Raw genomic sequence first — 20272 nt, forward strand, 5'->3', positions numbered from 1 at the left:
TAGCGAAGGGTGCATGTGAGTAGGTTGTGTGAGGTGACACCAAGAGCCAGTAACCACTTGACTGACACGTGCACAATAGCACCATTGAAACTATATAAAGAAGATGAGCAAAGCAGACTTTCTTCAGTTAAACCTGGTCTGTATGCATGTGCACACACTCACAACACTATCTGGTCTTGTCTAGGCAGCAGATCAGTGACTTCAGCTCATGGCCTCGGAGCGAGTAGCTTCATCTCTGTATGGCAGGCAGGAGCATATGATTATTTAGCAGAAAGATGAGGGAACACATCCAAACACAGCATGGATATTTGATCTGAGGCAATACCCCCTCCTCTCACCAGCAAGGGGTATGGTTCAGCAACCAGGACGAGGTGTTTGCGAGATGCTGCACAGTTGTGTGCAGAGCCATGTGTAACACAGCGGGTGTTCAGTACAGTTTTGATTACGGCATGACTGTTTGTCATGCAGGCAAACACACCCCCTCAGTTTGATACAGTAAGCAAGCTTATATTAACATGGAGATATCAGATCTGGACAAATTCTTTCATCCAGACATCAACACCAGGATGTGAAATATCCAAAGTATCCAGATTTCTTTGGCTTTTGTGCAAGTTATATATCAGATAGACTGTAAGAATCACTCAGCCGATCAGACTCTGGAGTTTCCTTCTCATCCCACACAGACAAACACACTACACACATAGAAACACATTCAGAAAAACTTGTGCACCCAGGACATCCATTGCTATCATTGTTAGTGTCTATTATGACATCTCTCTTTACTTGTTGTTTTCTCTCTCTCATTTCTGTGCAGTAAACAAGTTTGCAAAGCCATCCAAAAAGATAGCTTTACTTTACTTTCTTTAGACAATGTAGATACATCAAATAAAGCATATTGACAATCGGCAGAGACTTACCAACGGGCATATCTTCATAGATGAGAAGGTATGTCGAGAAGAAGTAGTTCAGGAAGCGCGGTGGCTGGTTGGAGGCTGTGATGCAGAGAAAAGGAACAGTAATTCACATTGTGTCCTGAAATTATTTACAGTATTGTGATTTGTGTTTATGCTGTTAAAGCCATAAATTGTTTTCATATGTAATGTACGTTATACTGCTTTTATGATACTAAATTAGTGATTCAAACTTTATCCTGATATTAAAAGTTTTTACAAATGTTGCTCTTGGTGTCTGGCAGTTCTTTCACAACTTTGCACTGGAAGTAATGAATTTAACATTTTCAGAAGCAGCAACAGTAGTTTATTTTAAATAGATAGAGTAGATCATGATTAGATTATTAGATGTAATTAAGCAGCATTGGCCAAGTGATCTTTAGGAAGTATAGGTGCAAAAACACAAAAGCAAGTACTTAAACTGAATAACATTGTTGTCTAATTGCTGTGATGCCCGTGCACCCACACTTGTTATACTGTTTAACTCATACAGTCTGTTTTCACACTGCTTCCCAAACAAAGCATGGCCCCTCCCTCCAAAAAAAGGGCTGGAACAAATATATTCAGTGTGTGACAGTATATAAGCGGCTGTAACAAATATATTCAGCATATGACACTGTATGAATGGCTGGAGCAAATATATTCAGTTTAAGACAGTGTATGACATCTGGGGACTGGTACTGATGCTTTCAGGAGACCATGGCTGCTTTGCTTGATTAGATTTTTCAAAGCAAGAAATGTCAACACTAAAGTATAGTGGCAGACATTCATAAAGAGAGTTTGACATCATCCTGTTATTTTCAGCCCTCCCACCCTATTCCAGCATGCAGTGCAAAGCATCCTTTTTCTCCCAACAGATTTGCTATCACAGCCTCTGAAGCAACGTCAATGGGAACTGTAGGTGAGTGCAGCCAGGAGATTACATTAGGATAGATGAATTTCGCTGACTGTAGTTAATGTTAGCTGGGTAACACCTTCCTTTGTTGGTACCAGTAGTCTTGGCCTTTTGGCAGCCACATCTACTACCACTACTGTCAGCTGTTCAGACTGGGTGAACATACACAGGTAGTGCAGCCTGTAAATTTGTGTTTTATTGAGAAACACTGATGAAAGTGTTCCCATGGTTTAAATGGAGTTATTATTATAACAAAGGTTCAGGAACAAGACCATGCCCCTCTCTCCCACTAAATTCACCTCACATCTCGCACCTAACATCACCTGCGCCTCACCAATTCAACCATCCGTGCATACCTATATAGGCGTGTCTAACCCCTTTCTCTCCCGTTCGTCTCAGTTCTCACGTGACCTACGACCCGCTGGCATCGCAAACACTTACCTCCCGCCCATAAAGAGAACTGGATACAGCGTCGGGGGCGGGGCCCCATTCATTCCTATGAAAGTTGCTCAGTGGCGCATGAAGCAAAAAAAAAATTGACTTCCTGGTATGAAAGTACCCAGATCTTCCACATTGTGCGGCCCATAGAGCATGCGTACTGGTGACTTTCGCTGGCCGAGTCGGCTACTTCCGGGTTAGCCCTCCGGCTAACTTGAAGGGGGATACAACAATTCAATCATGCGGCTCTTCGAGGCTTTTGAAATATGATCGGACCAAATGGATTTAATTCTTATAGTCAGACAAGTCATTTCGCAGGGGGTTGTGACACTCAGAAAAATTTATCCGCTGCACTGGCACAATGATGATTCCATCCTGCCGCCACTACGGTGTGGCAACAGACTGCTTCAGCCCTAGCTAGGGCCACGTCATATTTCCCCACATGCCTGCTCCCTACGTCTTAATTGCCTTGAGTTTTTGTTTCATCCCTGGTCTATGATCAATCCTTCCGCATCGGAGCCGCTTCAACCGCTTCAAAATAAGAAATCCCAGACCACGTTTAAAACAACAAATGACAACCACATGGTGGCACTAGAGGAAAAGTCAGGGAATCTCCAAAGTCATTTGGATCTTCTAAGAACGATGAATGTTGTATGGAATTTTGTGGCAATCAGTCAAGTACATGCAGAGATATTTCACGAAATAAAGTGAAAACTCTGACCTGTTGGTGGCGCTAGATGAAAAGTCAGTGGATCATCAAAGCCAATAGAATTCATCCCATGGACACCATGGATATGTAGAAGGTTTTACAGATAACCACACTCAAAAACACTTAGCAGCAATATAAAGCAGTGTAAGCATAGAACATCAATTACACACAGAGCATAATACTGCTGTTAGTTTTGATTATTATTTCTATGCTTTCACTTGAACAAAATGTTTACATGGTCTGTCTGTAGGTAGAGTAATTTATGCCTCCAACAATTCCAACACTGGTCAGTTTTTAACAGTGGATGGCTGTCAGAATGAAAATGAATACTTAGGGGGTTTTTTTGTGAAAAGCTAACTTTACAAATTACAGCTTTAAACTTAAATGCTCTAAAAAATGGATATAAACAATGTTATAGCCTGCATGTGTTTGAAGCATGAGTGTATTCAATTATAGCAAATTAAGAATGTACATAGTACTGTATATATATTAAATTAAAAAATAGCAAGTACCTCATTGATTTATATGCAGAGGGAATAAGCGTGATGAATTATAGAGAAAGGTACTTGCCAAAGTATTATTTAAACAGTCCATCAATGTTTAAATTAATTTTGTTATTACAATCAGATAAGCCAAAAGTTATTTGTAAATTAGGTGCCTTTTTGAAGAATGTCCTCATTGGTTTAAGCAGCATTTATTGCACTTTAGCCATGCCATGTGCAATTGTTTTGTTATTATTTTATGGTCTTTGTGCTCCATAGCAGGTGATCATGGTCTTGAGTTAAAATTAATGAAATAGAATACCTTGTTTCCAATAGAATAACACACTTTTGAGTGCCTCTTAAAGGGTTAATAGTCTGCCGAGTTTGGGGCCTCCACGGTGTCAGAACGCAATGCAATACAAGCTGTTTTGTTGAGAAGATCAGGGAACAAAGCTGATGGTCTTTGATCAGCTGAGCTGGGCGGCAGACCAGAGAGACAGTGAAGCGAGAGAAGGGGAGGGCAGTCTGTTTGAAGTGCAAGTACTTGATATAGTGATTCAGTGCTTTGAAAGAGGGAGCTTTTTGTTCAGTCATGTGCCTGCCTGTGCGGAAGAAGATGCTCATGATTGGCTTGCCAGTGTGGCTCTTGTAAGTGCCAAGAACATGGAGTGTGCTTCACAGGATGGGGGGTGGTGGCGAAGTGGGTTAACAAGCTCCTGTCCACACCTGTGACTTAATTACTGGGAGGCAGTGCATCAGGCTTGGATAGAGAAATGCAGATTGATTACAGCCACAATATAATCACAACAATGATCATCAATCCAATTTTCTGGATCAGGGAGGTAATGCTCAAGAGGAGCACAGGGTCAGTGTGCTAATGGGTTAGTTAGAGAAAGCAAGGGGAGGGAGGAAGGGAGAGGAAGGGAGAGGAAGGGAGATGTAACATAGAAAGCAAACGCAAGTGAGGTGTGAGGTAAGAGTGAGAGGCGAGAGACTGAGGGACTCCAGAGATATAAAAAATGCCTCGATAAACTCATTGTGCTTGATGGAAAGAGGTTGTGGCATTCACTTAATAACTTTCCCTGCTGCTTCAGTGCTGTGTGTGATTGGAGGTGTCTCCTGTCTGTCACTGTGAGACAGTTACCGTGACTTTCCGCAACATCGAGGCTCTCCCTCACTACAACTGTCTCTCTCAGACACTCACAGAGACACGCTCAGCGAGGAGAGAAAATATTTTGATGAAGTTCTAGGCTGAACAATGTGAGACATTAAGCAAGACAGACGAGATGGGAGAAAAGGAAGAGGAGAGTAAGAGTGAAGGACTGACAGAGATAAAATGTGAAAAAATAGACCATGCAAAATAATAATAAGAATAATAACTTTATTTATATAGCACCTTTCAAAAACAAAGTTAGTGCTTTACAATAAAAACAGATGATAAAAGTAAATGAGATCCAAAGATATTATATGTTTACTGAGGTAAAAACAAGATAAAATCATTTAAATAGTTACAGCAAATACTATCAGTTATGAAAAAGCCATAAGTCTTAAGAAGAGATTAAAAAGAGATCGCTGAGTTTTCCTGCCTGAGATCTCCAGGCAGGGAGCTCCACAGCTGAGGGGCTGGAACAGCAAAGGCCCAGTCACCTTTAGTGACAGGTTGGGATTTCGGAACCATTAGAAGGGCCCTGCTGGAGGATCTCAGGCAGCGATCAGGCTCATAGAGAGTTAAGGGCCGTCCACACCAGGAACAATAACTATAACGATAACTATAAATATATAGTTTTAAAAATCGTTCTAAAAGGCTGTCCACACCAAGCCTGGCAGCAGCGTTTTGTATCAACTGCAGTCTTTGGATGTTTCGCCTGCTGATACCAGAATAAAGTGCATTGTAACAGTAAAGTCTGGAAGAGATAAAAGCATGAATGACCTTTTCTAAATCTGCAGAGGAAAGGAAAGAACTGATCTTGGTGAGCTGTCTCAGTTTGGCAAAGCAGGAATGCAATACTCTGGTCACCTGAGCATCAAAAGACAACTCAAGTAACACCTAGGTTGCGGGCCTCATTTCAAACATTATTAGATAAGGCACCCAGATAAGGAGAGACTAGCTGCTTAACACTAGCTGCTAGTTTTAATTTCAGCAAGGCAGGACATAATACAAGAAACATCAGTGGTACCAGGCTTTAACAGGACATACAGTTGGGTGTCATCCACATAGCAATGGAAATCGATGTCATGTCTAAGCATGATGTAAAATTAATTAAAACTTTAAAAAATAAAACAGCTGAAAGGAAAAGCTGTATGAGTCAAAAAAAAGGTAAGGGAAAGCCTGATGCGTAGAGGTAACAGAAAATCCTTTCAAGCAAATGATAATGAAGAACAGAGAGGAAAGTGGGAGAGGTAATAAAAAACTCTTTAATTCTGCTGCATTTCAGGAAGTATTCATATTTTACCAAGCATTTGATAAAAATATTAGAAAAACATATTTATTCATAATCCTCTATTTGACTGTCAAATGTTGATTTGTAGTTAAATGTTGATACTATTGATGATATTTTTTAAAACATTATTCCTTTATTTAAGGTAGTCTTACTGGCTGAACATTCTCCTTCTTAATAATTCAGCTTAAAAATTCCACTGTTGCCCATATTAACAAAATATAGCTGCCCAGTACACACTGTCCTCTAATTTCAGCCACTGAGAAGATACACTAGCATACATTAGATTGTAAAATTTGCACTGTACAATTTATGGTCATTGTATAACTTAAGCAGAAGTAATGCATTTCCCTCACAATCAGCACTCATAAAATAAAAGTCTGGTCTTTCTAGACTTACACACATTCATTCTTTATGGTCAGTATGACTCACCTTCACAGAAAGAGTGGAGAATTAGGAAGGGAAGGAGGAGCTTGGCAAATGTCATCCTGCCACCTAAACTCACACTCCACGACATCACCTGCACCTGATGAGACACACAAACACAGAATACAGTCACAATTATTTGGTTAGCTGATTACCCATAGTCTAGCCACATAATGGCCACAGACATTTCAGCTTCTTTATGTTATGTGATTACCGTATAACTGAGTAGGACATGTGATGATCAGTATAATTAGGGGACAGAAAAAGTATTTGCTACTCTGCGTGCTTCAAGCAGGTGTTTTCTTGTGTGTGTGTGTCCTTGACGGGTGGGGTATTGATGAAGGCAAATTCACAGCAGCAGCTCATTTACAGTACACAGTGTTTAATAGCCATAATCAAGACACTACACTAGTAATTTTCTGCAATGCAATGCAAAAAGGAAAACAAGTATAAATGATATTTTCAATATGCACATAGCGCAACTTCACTGAACAAACTGTATGGTCAAAATTCATGACAAATAATCACACTTAATATGTGGATGTCATAAATGAGATTCTTATTCTGTATTCATGGTTCAGGAAGTTTGCTTGTGGGCGTTTATTGTCGATGTTGCTGGCAGGAGAGCAGCAAAGACATGCTTTCAATTAACTGTAAATTGCTGCACAGCCGACAAGCTGGACATCATGTATTGGTCCACTGTTGCGTGAGGTTTCCTGTTAGGAGGCCCCACATCTGCTTCTTTTTCCACTCCTTGTCATTTGTTCCCTCACTTTATACTGTCATCACTTGTCCTAGCAAGGCCTCGCTGGTGGCCAAACTCAAATGGTGACAATTTAATTTTGAAGGGTTATCTTTCTAAATTCTCCATCTCCCCAAAGTCCACTGTGCTACGGCTCATGGAAAAACTTGTGCGCACAGACAGTGCTGCTTGTCCCTCAGGTATCTGATGGCAAAAATAGCTAAATAAAGTACAGATATCTGTGTGAGAAGCAATAAAATACAATACACATGCTGTTTTGTGCTGTTGCTTGCTGTCTTGTTGCTGTGGTGCTGTTAGAGATATACAGTATGTGGTGGATTCAATTCAGACAAAGTAGCTAAAATTTACAGGTGAGTGAGAAAGAGACGCAAGGTATAGAAAAGTCAGTCATTACTTATTGTATATACTGTATATGTGTGTGAGTGTGTGTGTGTGTATACGTGTGTGCTTGTATTACCTGTGCATGTGTGTCAGTTTGAATAGGCACATTTGTTTTCATTTGGATTCTTGTTTCCTCAGCATTATTGCATTTCACTTCCTGTGACAATACAACCTGCACAGTTATGTCTGCTACTGTTTTTTTTTTTTTACTCCACATTACATACTCATTCGTCTCTGTTGCTGGGCCTTGAAGAGCTTAACCCCCCCCCCACTCATACCCTCTCCTCCCTCTTTGTCCTCTCCGATATATCTATGGTCCTCAAGTAAAGGGTATTATGGGTAGCTCAGAAAGCTGATGAAAACAGCCTAAACAGATTACTCATTTCCACAAGTTGTCACAATTCAAAATTCAAAAATCATTCCTTTAATATAATTTGCTACTGTTAGTATCATGAACATAACTGAGGTAGCATGACTTGGACACCCTGGAGCATAAATGGTAATGGTCAATGGGCTGTATTTATATAGTGCCTTTCTAGTCTTCCAACCACTCAAAATACTTAACACTACATGCCAACATTCACACACACATTGATGGCAGAAGCTGCCATCCAAGGCCTGCTCATCAGGAGTTTCTAATCATTCACACACACACACACACACACACACACACACACAGGCACAGCCTTCAGGAGCAATTTGGGGTTCAGTATCTTGGCCAAGGACACTTCAGCTGGAGGAGCTGGAGATCGAACTGTCGATCTTCCGATTAGTGGACGACCCGCTCTACCTCCTGAGCCACAGCCACACCAAAACATACTGACATACACAGTTTATTAAATCCTGTAACTACAACACAGCCAGCTTGGGTTAGGGTTGATCAGTCTGGATGAAGACAATCAATAAAGTACATTCCTGGCTCTCAACCCTAAAAATAAAAAAATTGCACACAGAGCAGACAAGCTCTTTTAGTCTCTTTTCTGTCCTGAAAAACCATTTGCTGAATGAACATACATTTCACTGAAACAGTTGTTTTCTTTGTAATATTTCTACATGATGTACATCTGCTTTTCTAATAGAATCAGACTATGCTCTGTTGATTTTCTTAGTAGAAACAGAAATGCCCACAAACTAATAGAAAATTTGAGAAATCCATCATTTTCAGACATCCATCTGATGCCTTAAAATTGATAGTGGTACCAAAAATCTGTTATACTACACCATTGTTATTTCCCTGTTCTAGTATATAATGTAGGAAGGTGGTTGATTTATGCATGGTCTTCACTTTGTTTGAATGCACCCCCCCGCTATACAGCCAATTGATCTCTCGCTCTCTCCACTACCCCCCCCACGAACCTTATCCAGTGTCTTCACTATTCATTCAAATGCTAAAGGACATTCTGAGAGGACGAACGGGTGAATATGAGTGATGGATACTGGTTGAGACAGACTCATTGGGTTGGAGAGCACTGTGGATGCCATGGAAAATACAAGCAGCAGCCTTCCTGCAGCAGCATCCGGCTCTCTGCTCTCACCAGGATGCAGGAGGATTCAATGTTAAACATTCTCACTAGGAAAGCTCCCCCACAAAGTTACAGATGCACTGTACTATAACTAGAGCACCAGGTGGTCACAGTGACCTGCTGTACCTATCTATTTTACTGCTTGTATGTATAACCTGGTCTACTCTAGTCTCCTTTCATAAAATTCCTGAGGCATAAGCAAAGTAGGCCATTGCTTGGGACCCTGCTCTGAGCAAATTACAAATGTGAGGTATTAGTGTTAATAATACCTCATGCATTTTTATCATTTGTACACAGCATAAAGCAACTGTACTGAGCAGATATAATTTAAGTTCAAGTGAATTTATTGTTTCTTGTCTTTCTTTCAATCTGTCTTTGTCATTTTGCACACTTGCAAATCACAAATGTAATCTTAAAGCAGATGACCAGTCGTTTTGTGCAGGGAAAGTGTTGACCTAACTTTAAGGGTCAGTTCACCCAAATTACAAACAGTCATTTTCCAACTTCACCCCTGGGTAATTTTGCCATGCAGATAAATTTTGTTTTGCACAGGTTTTGAGATAACAGCTGCAGAGTACTCTGCCACCACCCCAGTTGAGATAGATTTAATTTAATTTGTGGTGACAACACACCAAAATCTGAAGTTTGAAAAACTCAAACAGTGACATATCTTTCCACGAAGACAGTACATGGCTTGATGTCAACAGTTTTTATTAGAAACTATCATGTACGGAAGGTTAAAAGGTACAGTAGTGAACATGGTCCACAGCAGATGTGTAGATTATCTACAGAAAACAAGACTTTGCTATTGAGTTATCTAAAATGCCTGTAGGAGCCATTGTGTTTGTGTTGTTTACCACCAGACGGCGCTTCTTGGTTTTGGTACATTGAGAGTTGTATTTAGGAAGGTCGAGGTTGATCAGTTTCGGGTGTTGCTGGTTTGTGTGAGAGGCAGTGCCACAGACCTTATTTTGTTTGATTATTTTGTGCTCATACTTTTTGGCTATCCTGAACAGCACTGGTGAGCTGTAACCAAGTGTAAAATAAATCTGAACTTTGACCATCTACAAATCTGGATATTTATTGCGTCGCTACTCACAACAGCAGCCCCTCAGTGGCTGTTTAAGGGTAGCAAATAGTCACTGCAATACCATTTCTCAACATTTTGAGCACAACAAACAAAATTCATCGCAAACTCCATTATCTTGGTCACTGAAAATATCTGAATGGCAAGATACCCTAAAGGATAAGTGGTGAAAAGTACTGTCTTTGTAACTTTGGTAAACTGACCCTCTAAATGCCTGGTATGCCAGTCTGCTGTGTTTCTCTTCAGTAAACCATATTGTTTATGCCACTATTGTCATGTTTCAGTACCACTTGAAATAACATGATTGAAAACAGGGCAGTAATTAGTTTCCTTTTGCTTTTACATGGTTGACTTAGACTATTGTGTTTACAAAGTACAGTTTATGGGGCATATGTCACATTGCAATCACTTCAAGATAACAAGGAAGGAGAGTGGGAAGGTGGGGGGTAGCATTCAAAACTCTGCCTAGCACCTGAGAAACACTGGGTGTGGTCCAAACTCCATACTCAAAAATTTAAACCAATTCTTTAAGAATAAATAAATAAATGTGTATGAACCGTAATTCAATTGCAGCAAATTTGTCAGACTATTCAAGTTTTTCATTTTTAACCACATAAATCCTAGATAGAGTCAAATATATAACTGAAGACATACTGAATACTATTTTGTCTGTTGCTCAAGTAATGATGACAGGTACACCTGTTTAACTGATTACCAAACTTATCTTTTGTCTAGTGTTAGTCCATAAATGAAAAGACTTGTCAATCAATTCTGAAATGAATTTTGGTAGTGGGGTGACATGCTAGAGATTTAGATCACAGATTGTACTTTTAAGAATGTCATCAAGCAGATAGCAGATGAATCAAATGAAAGCAGAGGTGGAGGTAAGTTAGTAATTAGTGTAAAAGCACGGAGTACCATTAGAACAGCCTGAGATGTTCCAGTCAGTCAGTTATGCATGGGGCAATTAAACTGTGTAGGACAGGGCTAAGCAGCAGGCTGATCCTCCGTGCAAGCTGGTCCCCACTGCGGCACTGTCCCACTCCACTGACTATACTGTCACTATCTATCAATTCCTCACTTTCTTCACCCCCTCCTTCACTCTGTCAGAGTCACTGCTCATCTTCAGCTTACCCCCTTCAACTCAAACAACTTCTCGTACCAGTCTGTCGCTCTCCCCTAGCTTGTCTTTTTCTGTCTGTATTCCTTTGTTTTTCACTCTTTTTAGTCATCTCTCTCCTCCTATTTTCTATTCTTGGTTTTATCCACATCGGCTCTTGTCTCTTCCTGTTTTGATTTACCACACAACTTGGCTTATCCAATTATATATGTATGCTGAAGTCATTGCAAAATGTTTTCATCTTTGTGCTTAGCTTTGGGAGATAATTATGTCTCCTGTGTCCTGATGTAAAATGTCAGCAAAACAAATACATGTCTTCAGTGGGCTATGTATTTGTTGTCTTGTCATGTTAAGTGTGGGTCCAAGACGCCTATTTCTCCATACCCAAAGAATAATAAAAAGTATATCTTATCTATTTGTATGAAAGGGTAGGATAGCCATTGACTGCACTCCAGGTTTTGTGTTTTTGTTACATCAGTTATTAGTCATCTGTGACTATTAATCAATGAATCATCAGTTTCTCACATTTATGCAGCAGGCATTTTAATCTATTTTGAGTCCATTAAATCAAGTCCAATGTTTACACCTGTAATACTTGCCAACATGCTCAAGATCCTGCCCTGAATCCAGATTTAAAGGCAGCCTATTTTAAGACCTCCGGAATGACTATTAGGAACACATACAGCTCCCACTGGGCAAGGCTTAAAGTGGCTGAGATCCAGGTCTATTTAATGAGTTGTGGTCCTATAGCTTATCTGACTGTAATGTGTGATTAAGGCAGTGTAAAGTGAAGAGTAATATCTGGACCTGCTGTGCTCTCTCTAGAGAGGTCTGCCTGCCCACATGGCTGTATCCCCAGGCTTACCGCACTTAATATTATTGATTACATGGCAATAGTGTCTGACTTGCCTTAACCTCAGAGGCACCCTTCTCAGTGGGGGTGGCGGGCCTCAGCCGGCAGCCAAATCTGGATTATCACAGCAGATCAATGGCAGATTTCTGTCCGCCCTCTGTCCTCATGAAAAAGCCATCACTCATTAGCACAGTGATCACAGACAGATTAGCAGACATTTGGCTTTGTCAAGGAGGAGGGAGGGACAGTGCTGCTCTGATGAGCTGAGTAATGTCTTCCTTCCCGCCCTCCTGATCTCCTCATCTCCAACATGACGTGAATCTCTGAAAGCCTGACTCAGCAAACCTCACTTACATGACAAGAGTGCAATGTGAACGGGATGGCATTTGGACTGCAGAGCATGTAGTGCAAGTATAAATGATAATCAAACTGGCATGGCGCACAGATGCTGAGTAAACTGTTCACTTTGATCAGGTTATATATGAAATCGCTGGTGCTGATGTTCCACTTTCTTTGCAAATTAGTAGCCATGGTCTTGAGAACAAAAATTCAAGACAACGAGCAAACAATATTTCCTGGACAACAACACACACGTCCAGCAACCACAGTGGGCAGCACTGGATTTTTATTTTGGACCAACCTTTTCAGACAGAAAGCTGCATGGTACACAGCACAGCATACAGTATAGATATGCTCTCCTAGAAAGAAGCACCAGTGGTGGTTTACTTCCACATCAGTGACCATTCCTCAATTTTCTAAGACCCATATGAATCATCCTCCACCTTTTACACAATATTATATTTTTTAAATAATATACCCCAAATCACTAAATGAATCAGATATTAATGAATTGGAAAACATGACATATACAGCTTCCATCTCAGCAGAACTGAAGCATGCCCCTGCTGATTGGCTTCTTCAGAATGTAGCTGGACTGAAGCCTCCTCTCAATAAAAGATCAGTAACTCCCTGCCAAGCAAACAGAAGACAGGGGACTATAGGACACATGCCAAGCCAAACTCTGTTCCTTTACTAGAGATGCTGCCTGCAACGTCTTTGATCCTGTATGGACCGACAGTAAAGCTCCGCAAAACGCTGTGGGAGAGAGAGAGGGCAGCTTACACAGGACCTGGGGAGACAGTAATTATTAGGAACAGAATGGGAGTGCTGCGAGGCGTCGCATTACAGCACCGTGTCACAAAATGCTTTAGCCGGCACGACTCATACACACCTTGTCCTGTGTTGACCAACACCACCATGATGTGTATGTGTGTGTAAGTGATGTACGGCCTGAGGGACAGGATGGGGCTTGATTAGTGTTCACTTGGAATGAATAGCAAGTGAGAGGCCTCCTTTTGTGCCACACACTGACACTCAACTGGCTGAGAGAGTGAACTGCATTTGTCCAGTAAATGCTGGAGAGCTACAGTATGTTTGAAATAGGAATAGAAATAGAAATAGGAAAAACTTATTAAAAATGACAAATTTATGTACTGATGAAGGTAAAGTGTTGATAAGACGCCATCTGGTAGAGTCAATTACTGTACTCTATTCCAGTGTCTGTGCATATTGCTAAGGTAACATGATGAAAGCAAGAGAGCAAGTTAATTAAATGTCCTATCCTAAGGCCTATTCAGACACTCAATACTATGATGATGTGAAAAAAAGTCTTAGAAATACCTCATAACTAAGTCTGATCCAGATCAACTGATATTCACTTTATCTCCCAGAGTGCCATCTACACCCAAAGAGCAATATGAGCAAGATTAAAGCTTTTGTACTCACAACATAGTATCAATAGGTGACAATATTAACTGAAGTACACAGTCGTATAATTAAAATTTAAGTTCATGTTCATGACATTGACTCAAGTGACTGCAGTGTTTTACAAAAATCAAATGTTAAAAAAACAACCTTTTCCCAAGTATTTAATATCTCATTTTGTGACAGGCGTCTGTGCGAAAATTTCAATTTGAGACCAGACAATTATATAGAGAGACAATCAGTGATTACACTCAATTATTGTTCAACCCTGCCTGGCTCCACATGCACCATGAACGTGAACCATGCATTTCTATCCATGAATGTCTCATACATGTTATATATTGTCATACATGTGCAGATAACACTAAACTACATTGTGTTTGTCGATTCACCTAGGAGATGGGGAGGCTTTTAGCCCTGCTCAATTCAAGATGACATTCTGACTGAGCAAGTACTGTTTTTTATGGATCCATTTCACCAGAATTCGACATAATAGTGAAGTGTGATGAGAAATTTTCTGACAGACTGTGTTTTAATTCAAATGAATTTTTGCTTAGAGAACAGAGAGAGCAGATTACTATATAGCTATGTTCCTTAAAATGAAAACTAAATATAAAATGGTGTACACAAACAAACCATAAATATGGTGGAGCCAATTGTCTCATCACATCTGAGATTTAAAAACTAAAGAACATCCTACATAACGGTGTGTAGGAAGCAAGCAACCATGTCTGCTGCAGCCATCGCCTTTTGCCAGAGTGCAGACTCACTGACAAAACAATTTTAGCTCTCTGATTTTAGGACTTTCGCATTTTTGTGGAAAAATTATAGAGAGAATATAATGACACACTGGATAACTTTTCCCCTCATCCATCTACTGATAAGAACAGCATAGATCAATAAGCTGTCATTCTCCTCTTATCTAATGCTTTACTTTTATTTTTCTGAATCACAATGTTTTCAGCTTCACTGTACTGTAATCATGGCAGCAGCACACTATTCATTTCAATGTATATTTGCCTAAACTCTCCAATAACCTGTGATTTTTCTTTCCTCCTCACTCAAACATTATGCCAGTAAAAAAAAATCAAAGCCTCTATAATGTGAATTGATTGCCTTCCAAATTCTGATGTCAGTCTAAAATGCCTGTTTCTTAGCCAGGCTCTCTTTTCACTTGACCATTATCCACTGCAATGAGCTTGGCAAAGCTGTCGTAGCAGAGGCCTGTGTGTATATCAGACAACATAAACACAGACAGCTGTGTCAGAGGGCAGCCGATAGCCTGTGGAGACTCATTCATCTCCTTTTGTCTTTCTCTTTGTTAGGGCGCAGTCATTCCACCCCTGCAACAGCTGACGCTTTCTATCCCGGTTGAAAGATCAAAACACACCATTTAGTAGCTCCTCTGCAGCAGAGATGACCTTTGCATCTCAACACTTCACCTCTCTCCTCATTCAGCCCTGTCTCCCGTCTCACTTCACCCTCATTGTCTCTCCTCCTGTCCTGTGTCACCGTGCTGTTTCAGGGCAGCATTCCATGCGTAAATATCAACAAGGATTCGTCACACAACAAAGCTGCCATTAAATTGCTGTTTTGTTTGTTTTACATGGCATGGTTTATTTCCATTGGAGAATATGATTCGATGTAGTAAATGCTACCGGCTTAGATATGAATCCCCGATGTTTAAACTGTGAGAAATGAAAAGCCTCCATCTTTTCCTTCAGGAAATTTCTATTTCCAAATTCCTTCATTACAGTTTCACACTTACACAATAATAAATCAATACAGGGATACAGGGATTAGTAGCAATAGACTACAACAGGATTATTTCGGATGGTTTGTTTACAACCAACTATTTAAGCCAACATCTTCTCTAAAAAGACATTGTCATTGATTGGATGCACTGTGAGCCTTTTGCCCACCATAACAAATTCAGAAAAGCATGGCTTCACATCCATAAGGACAGCAGCATGCAGGAATTGATGGTTCACCTGTAATACAACTGGCTGAGCAAAATCATCTTCTCAGCCCTCCCCTCCTCTCCAACCTGTTTTCTTCAGTTCTGCACGACTGGCTCGGCTGATTTAATGACCACACACAACTGGACCAGGAGAGAGGTTGGTGTAGAAGAAGGAAAAGTGGGAAGTGTACAATCATCATAATTGCAAGTATCAGGAATGTTGTGTGGACACTAAAAGCAGCTGGGAAGAGGCAGAAAAACTGAAAACTAACATTTAAGGTCTGCGTCAGAAGCTGTCAAATAGATTCAAATCTTTCTGCCAAAAATGTAACACCGAATAAAAATCAACCCTATGAACTCAATGCTGAAAACGGTGCCAAAGCAAACTGATATCCTGAGTATATGTAAGTAAGCCTATAAATAAATAAACAACACAAATAAATAAATAAGTAGAAAAAATTACATTCATGAGCCTGGATCTAATAGTTACTCAAAAGCAGGTACTGCATGTAGACTATTCAGATGCTTTCACACCTTGCAACCAATGCCAAGCCTTTCCCAGTGGATCCAGTCACATTACAATTTCCACAGAATGGCACGGTTACAAGAATTATGCCAACACCATGGGCCAAAATGAGATACTTCATTTCAATATTTCACTTTTTCACACCCCACATTGCCTTCTCTCCCTTTCCTTGTCCACGGTTTTACCCCTATTCCAATTTTACAATACTTACATCCTTTCTTGTCCTCAAACCTTGCTCTGCTCCCTGCCTGAGACCTTATAGGATAGTCCAGTAGAGTCACTGTATCTGTAATTCATTCCTCTATCCCTCATTTTGGGTTTCATTCGAGCCTGTCAGTCAAGGTGTCTGTCAGATATGGTCTCTCCGTTTCAGTTTTTTTTTTCTTCCTCCTCATATTCTGAATGAATTCAACAGTCACAGACACTCAGAGAGGGCAACTGTCAGAGGCATGCTTTCCCCACATCACACATGAAAAATGGCAGCAGTTTCTCTCCAGCTTATCACATACATAAGCTAATGTAAAATATCTGATTCTTTGAACGTGAGATGGTATACTAACAATCATTTTAAAGACTTGTGCAGCATATGTGCATTTTATGCTGTACTTTAGCGTCATAGCAGGGGTGACAATAGCAGCACATCAGGTGGACCACAGTGAGGATGACAGTCAACCTACAACATGGGCTCACTGACCAATTTCAATGCAACATCTTTCAACAGGAACAGTGACAGCATTTCCTCGGAGACAGAACAAGCCTGATCACCCCTTTTGTGTCAAATGAATTTATTCTGTATAACTCATCCGAGCCAGGGACCCAAGTAAACTAAAAGAAAATTATAACCCAATCTACAGTTTTCGTTAATATCCAGTGTTATTATATAAAAGGGCTGAAGCACATCATTGGGCACACTGTGACAGACTGGAGACAGAACAATTACTGAGCCTTTTCTCTATTACCTATGAAGTCATTTCAATTTCAACTGGATCTTCCTCAAGACCAAAAATAACTGCAAGGAACACACACACACACACACACACACACACACACACACACACACACAAATATATATATATAAATCCTTCTGTCTTCAGCTCTAATTGTCATGAATATTCATTTGCTACCTCATAGGCGGTTGCTGCTCTCCACTGGTCTGGTGTCATATATTGCATTACTGGTGAACATATAAAAAAGTCATAGTGTCCCACAGCATTTTCAGATTTTTCTAATTACAGACCTATTATATTTTAATGCTCATGTAAAAGTTCTGATAAACTTTGAAGCCTTTTGCAGAGTCAGGCAGCAGTGTCCAAAAGCAGTGCATCTGCCTTCAGCAAGGAAAAAAAATGAGTTACTGGCTGAGAAGTATGAGCACTCAGGTAAAATTAATTTCTATGAAATAACACTGCGTTGCGTCGCTGCCGCGTTCAAGTGACACATGAATAAATAAGTGGTCACCGAGGCGCTTCCCAGCAGGCACCTCTGGAGTCGCCAGGGCTACCTGAGATAACACTGTACACCTGACACCTCTGCGCATGCATGCACACTACCTCACATTTACTGACTGCTTAATTACTAAAATAACATGTGATGAAACAGTAGCAACAGTTGGAGTGGACCACTACAAAAAATAACATAACTTGAATAAAGTGATCGCTTTAATATTGCCCGTGATCTAACCGGTCCTCCCATTTTACTGATATTTGACTCATCAGAACATTATTTTGAATGATCAATTAACTATTTCTTAAACTCTGCTATGCGGCGCAAATTCAAAAGACAAAACATAACCATACGCCAAACTAAAAGAACTATTAGCGCGCGTAAAAGTCGTGAATTACGCAGAACTATTATGGGTAGGAAATGTTACACTACATAATGGAAAAAAAAAATCTTTTATGTGAAAACATCTTCTCTGCCGCAGTCACCCCTCTAACACTCCTCCGTGTCTATCAACTCATAGCAGGATGATCATATCATTATCATATTGTCCTACCTTCCTCGTCCGTGTCCGTCGCTGGCTGGGCGCCTTTAGATTCGATTGCCTGTCCTGCTGTGATGCGTTACCAAGTATCTGCTACCCCCTCTCTCTCCCTCCCTCCCTTTTCCCCTCTCTCTCTACAGTATCTCTCCCTTTGGTTTTACTCTATCACCACCAACGCCCTGGTCATTACAAATTTCACTTCCCAATGTTCAGAGTTACCACTGCAAAACCCACCAAGTACAACGAGAACCTTCACTTGTGTGGAGCTCCTACATATTGTCCCGTATTATGTACCCACTCCCCTTAAACCAGGGTTACACTCCAGCAGTTCCAGCACTTGCAGGTGCAGCCCCACAGGTAAGCCTTCTGATTCTGTTTTTTTTTTTTTCAGTTAAAATAAACCCCAAACACACACAACTCTCTTCGTGCATGCAATCTAAAATTATCTCCATAATTTTCATTTGATGAGGACTGAATTTATTAATGCCTTTTTAGATAGAACACTACATAAGGCATGGCCCTAGTACATTTATATAAGTAAAGAACGTAAAATAATTACCCTTAGATGTGTTGACAAATCATTTGCAAGCTTCACGGAAGAGGGTTGAATTCACTGAGATTAGAGAAATCTATTTATGAGCCTCCAAAATAAGCTTATGAGCTAATATATTGCACAGATTAAATTTGAAATCCATTATTTAACCACAGAGGTCGTGGATCTGATGAGCATTTGCCAGTATGATAGCCCCACCCAGTGTATTAAACAAGAATTACAGACAAAAGCCAAGCAAAGACTACAACATCCATCTCAGACAACTTTTTCATATCACATTTAGGGAAATTACTGTCTACTCTAATTTACATGAATTTAACTTCTAAGTACATCGTTTATCATTTCAACATGCTGGATAATATAGACACTTAATTAAACATGAATGAAACTGACAAACTGACAAACTGAGAGGATAGAGACAACAAGTTGTTACTATTATGGAGAAGGTGATGAACACCACTACAGTCAAGAAAGTACAAACAAAGAACAGGTGCTCCAGCCGGCCCTCAGCTGAGGTTTTTGTGACTGCAATGCATAGCTTTGGTAATATCAGATTTTGTGATGTCATGTCAGCACACCACACTATCAGTGTGATTATTATTCAGCTGACTAAGCACTTAATTGAGTAAAATTTTAAAAACAAAAAAAGTTAACAAACGCAATGGTGATCCATTAATATGTGTATATTTTATTACACATCTCCATATGATAAGTGGTTGTGTGTGCATGCACTAAGAGCATTCATCTGAATCTTATATTTCCTGAAGATGCAGAAGTAGAAGAGGACACCTGAATGGTGTGGACCCCCTGGCTTTTTTAAAAATACCACTAAGATACTAAGCAAACTGTTTCTTCTTCAGTGAACTCACTTTTTGCAGCATGGCAAAGCTGATTGGATTCCTTTTTTGTCCTCCTGATATCGCCTGTCCTCTGTTTTCATTCACACATACAGTACATATCAAAAATGTGTCTTCCTGTGGCAGCTGGCAGAAATGCACCTCCTCCTCTCATGAGCTTTAGGAACACAATGGTGTGAAGTACAATATGCTTGCTCCTGCAACCCTACAACTAAATATATTCCTCCGACTTCATCAAATACAGTTATGCCTGGATGGCTGCCATCCAAGTGAAATTTGGTTCTGATTTATATAAAGCAAGGGCAGTGATATCCTTGCTTGTTCCTTCATTTTTCTCCCACCTAGCAAGAGTATAAATCACTTCCCTCCAGTATGAAGTGTATCCCACAATTCAGATGCTGCAACAGGTACATTAACCCTTCCAACAAGTGTAAGTTGACATTTTAATTTATAAATCTTCAGATTTTATTGTCTGGTTATTTACACTGCTGTACTGTAGAGAGCTAGAATAAATAATAAATGCCCTGAGTTTATCCATCTCCCCGACCCTCAGAAACTGCCCT

At 40.2% G+C, this 20272-nt stretch overlaps 1 protein-coding gene across 6 annotated transcripts in view; it reads right to left on the bottom strand.

Moving 5' to 3' along the window:
* The window catches only part of cdh23 (cadherin-related 23), a 186198-nt gene that overhangs the window by 155362 nt on the left and 10564 nt on the right, over positions 1 to 20272 (bottom strand). For 5 of the 6 annotated variants that reach the window (XM_067609599.1, XM_067609602.1, XM_067609598.1 and 2 more), the window contains exons 5-6: positions 6345 to 6438; positions 918 to 992 (exon numbers count right to left, since the gene is read on the bottom strand). In XM_067609599.1, coding sequence (XP_067465700.1) covers positions 918 to 992; positions 6345 to 6429 — 160 coding nt within the window. In that variant the 5' untranslated portion in view covers positions 6430 to 6438. Of the gene's footprint in view, positions 1 to 917; positions 993 to 6344; positions 6439 to 18311; positions 18360 to 20272 lie in introns of those variants that run through there. The other variant, XM_067609600.1, reaches the window with a different exon arrangement.

The sequence above is a fragment of the Thunnus thynnus genome, chromosome 14, assembly GCF_963924715.1.
Source record: "Thunnus thynnus chromosome 14, fThuThy2.1, whole genome shotgun sequence".
NCBI lineage: Eukaryota > Metazoa > Chordata > Actinopteri > Scombriformes > Scombridae > Thunnus > Thunnus thynnus.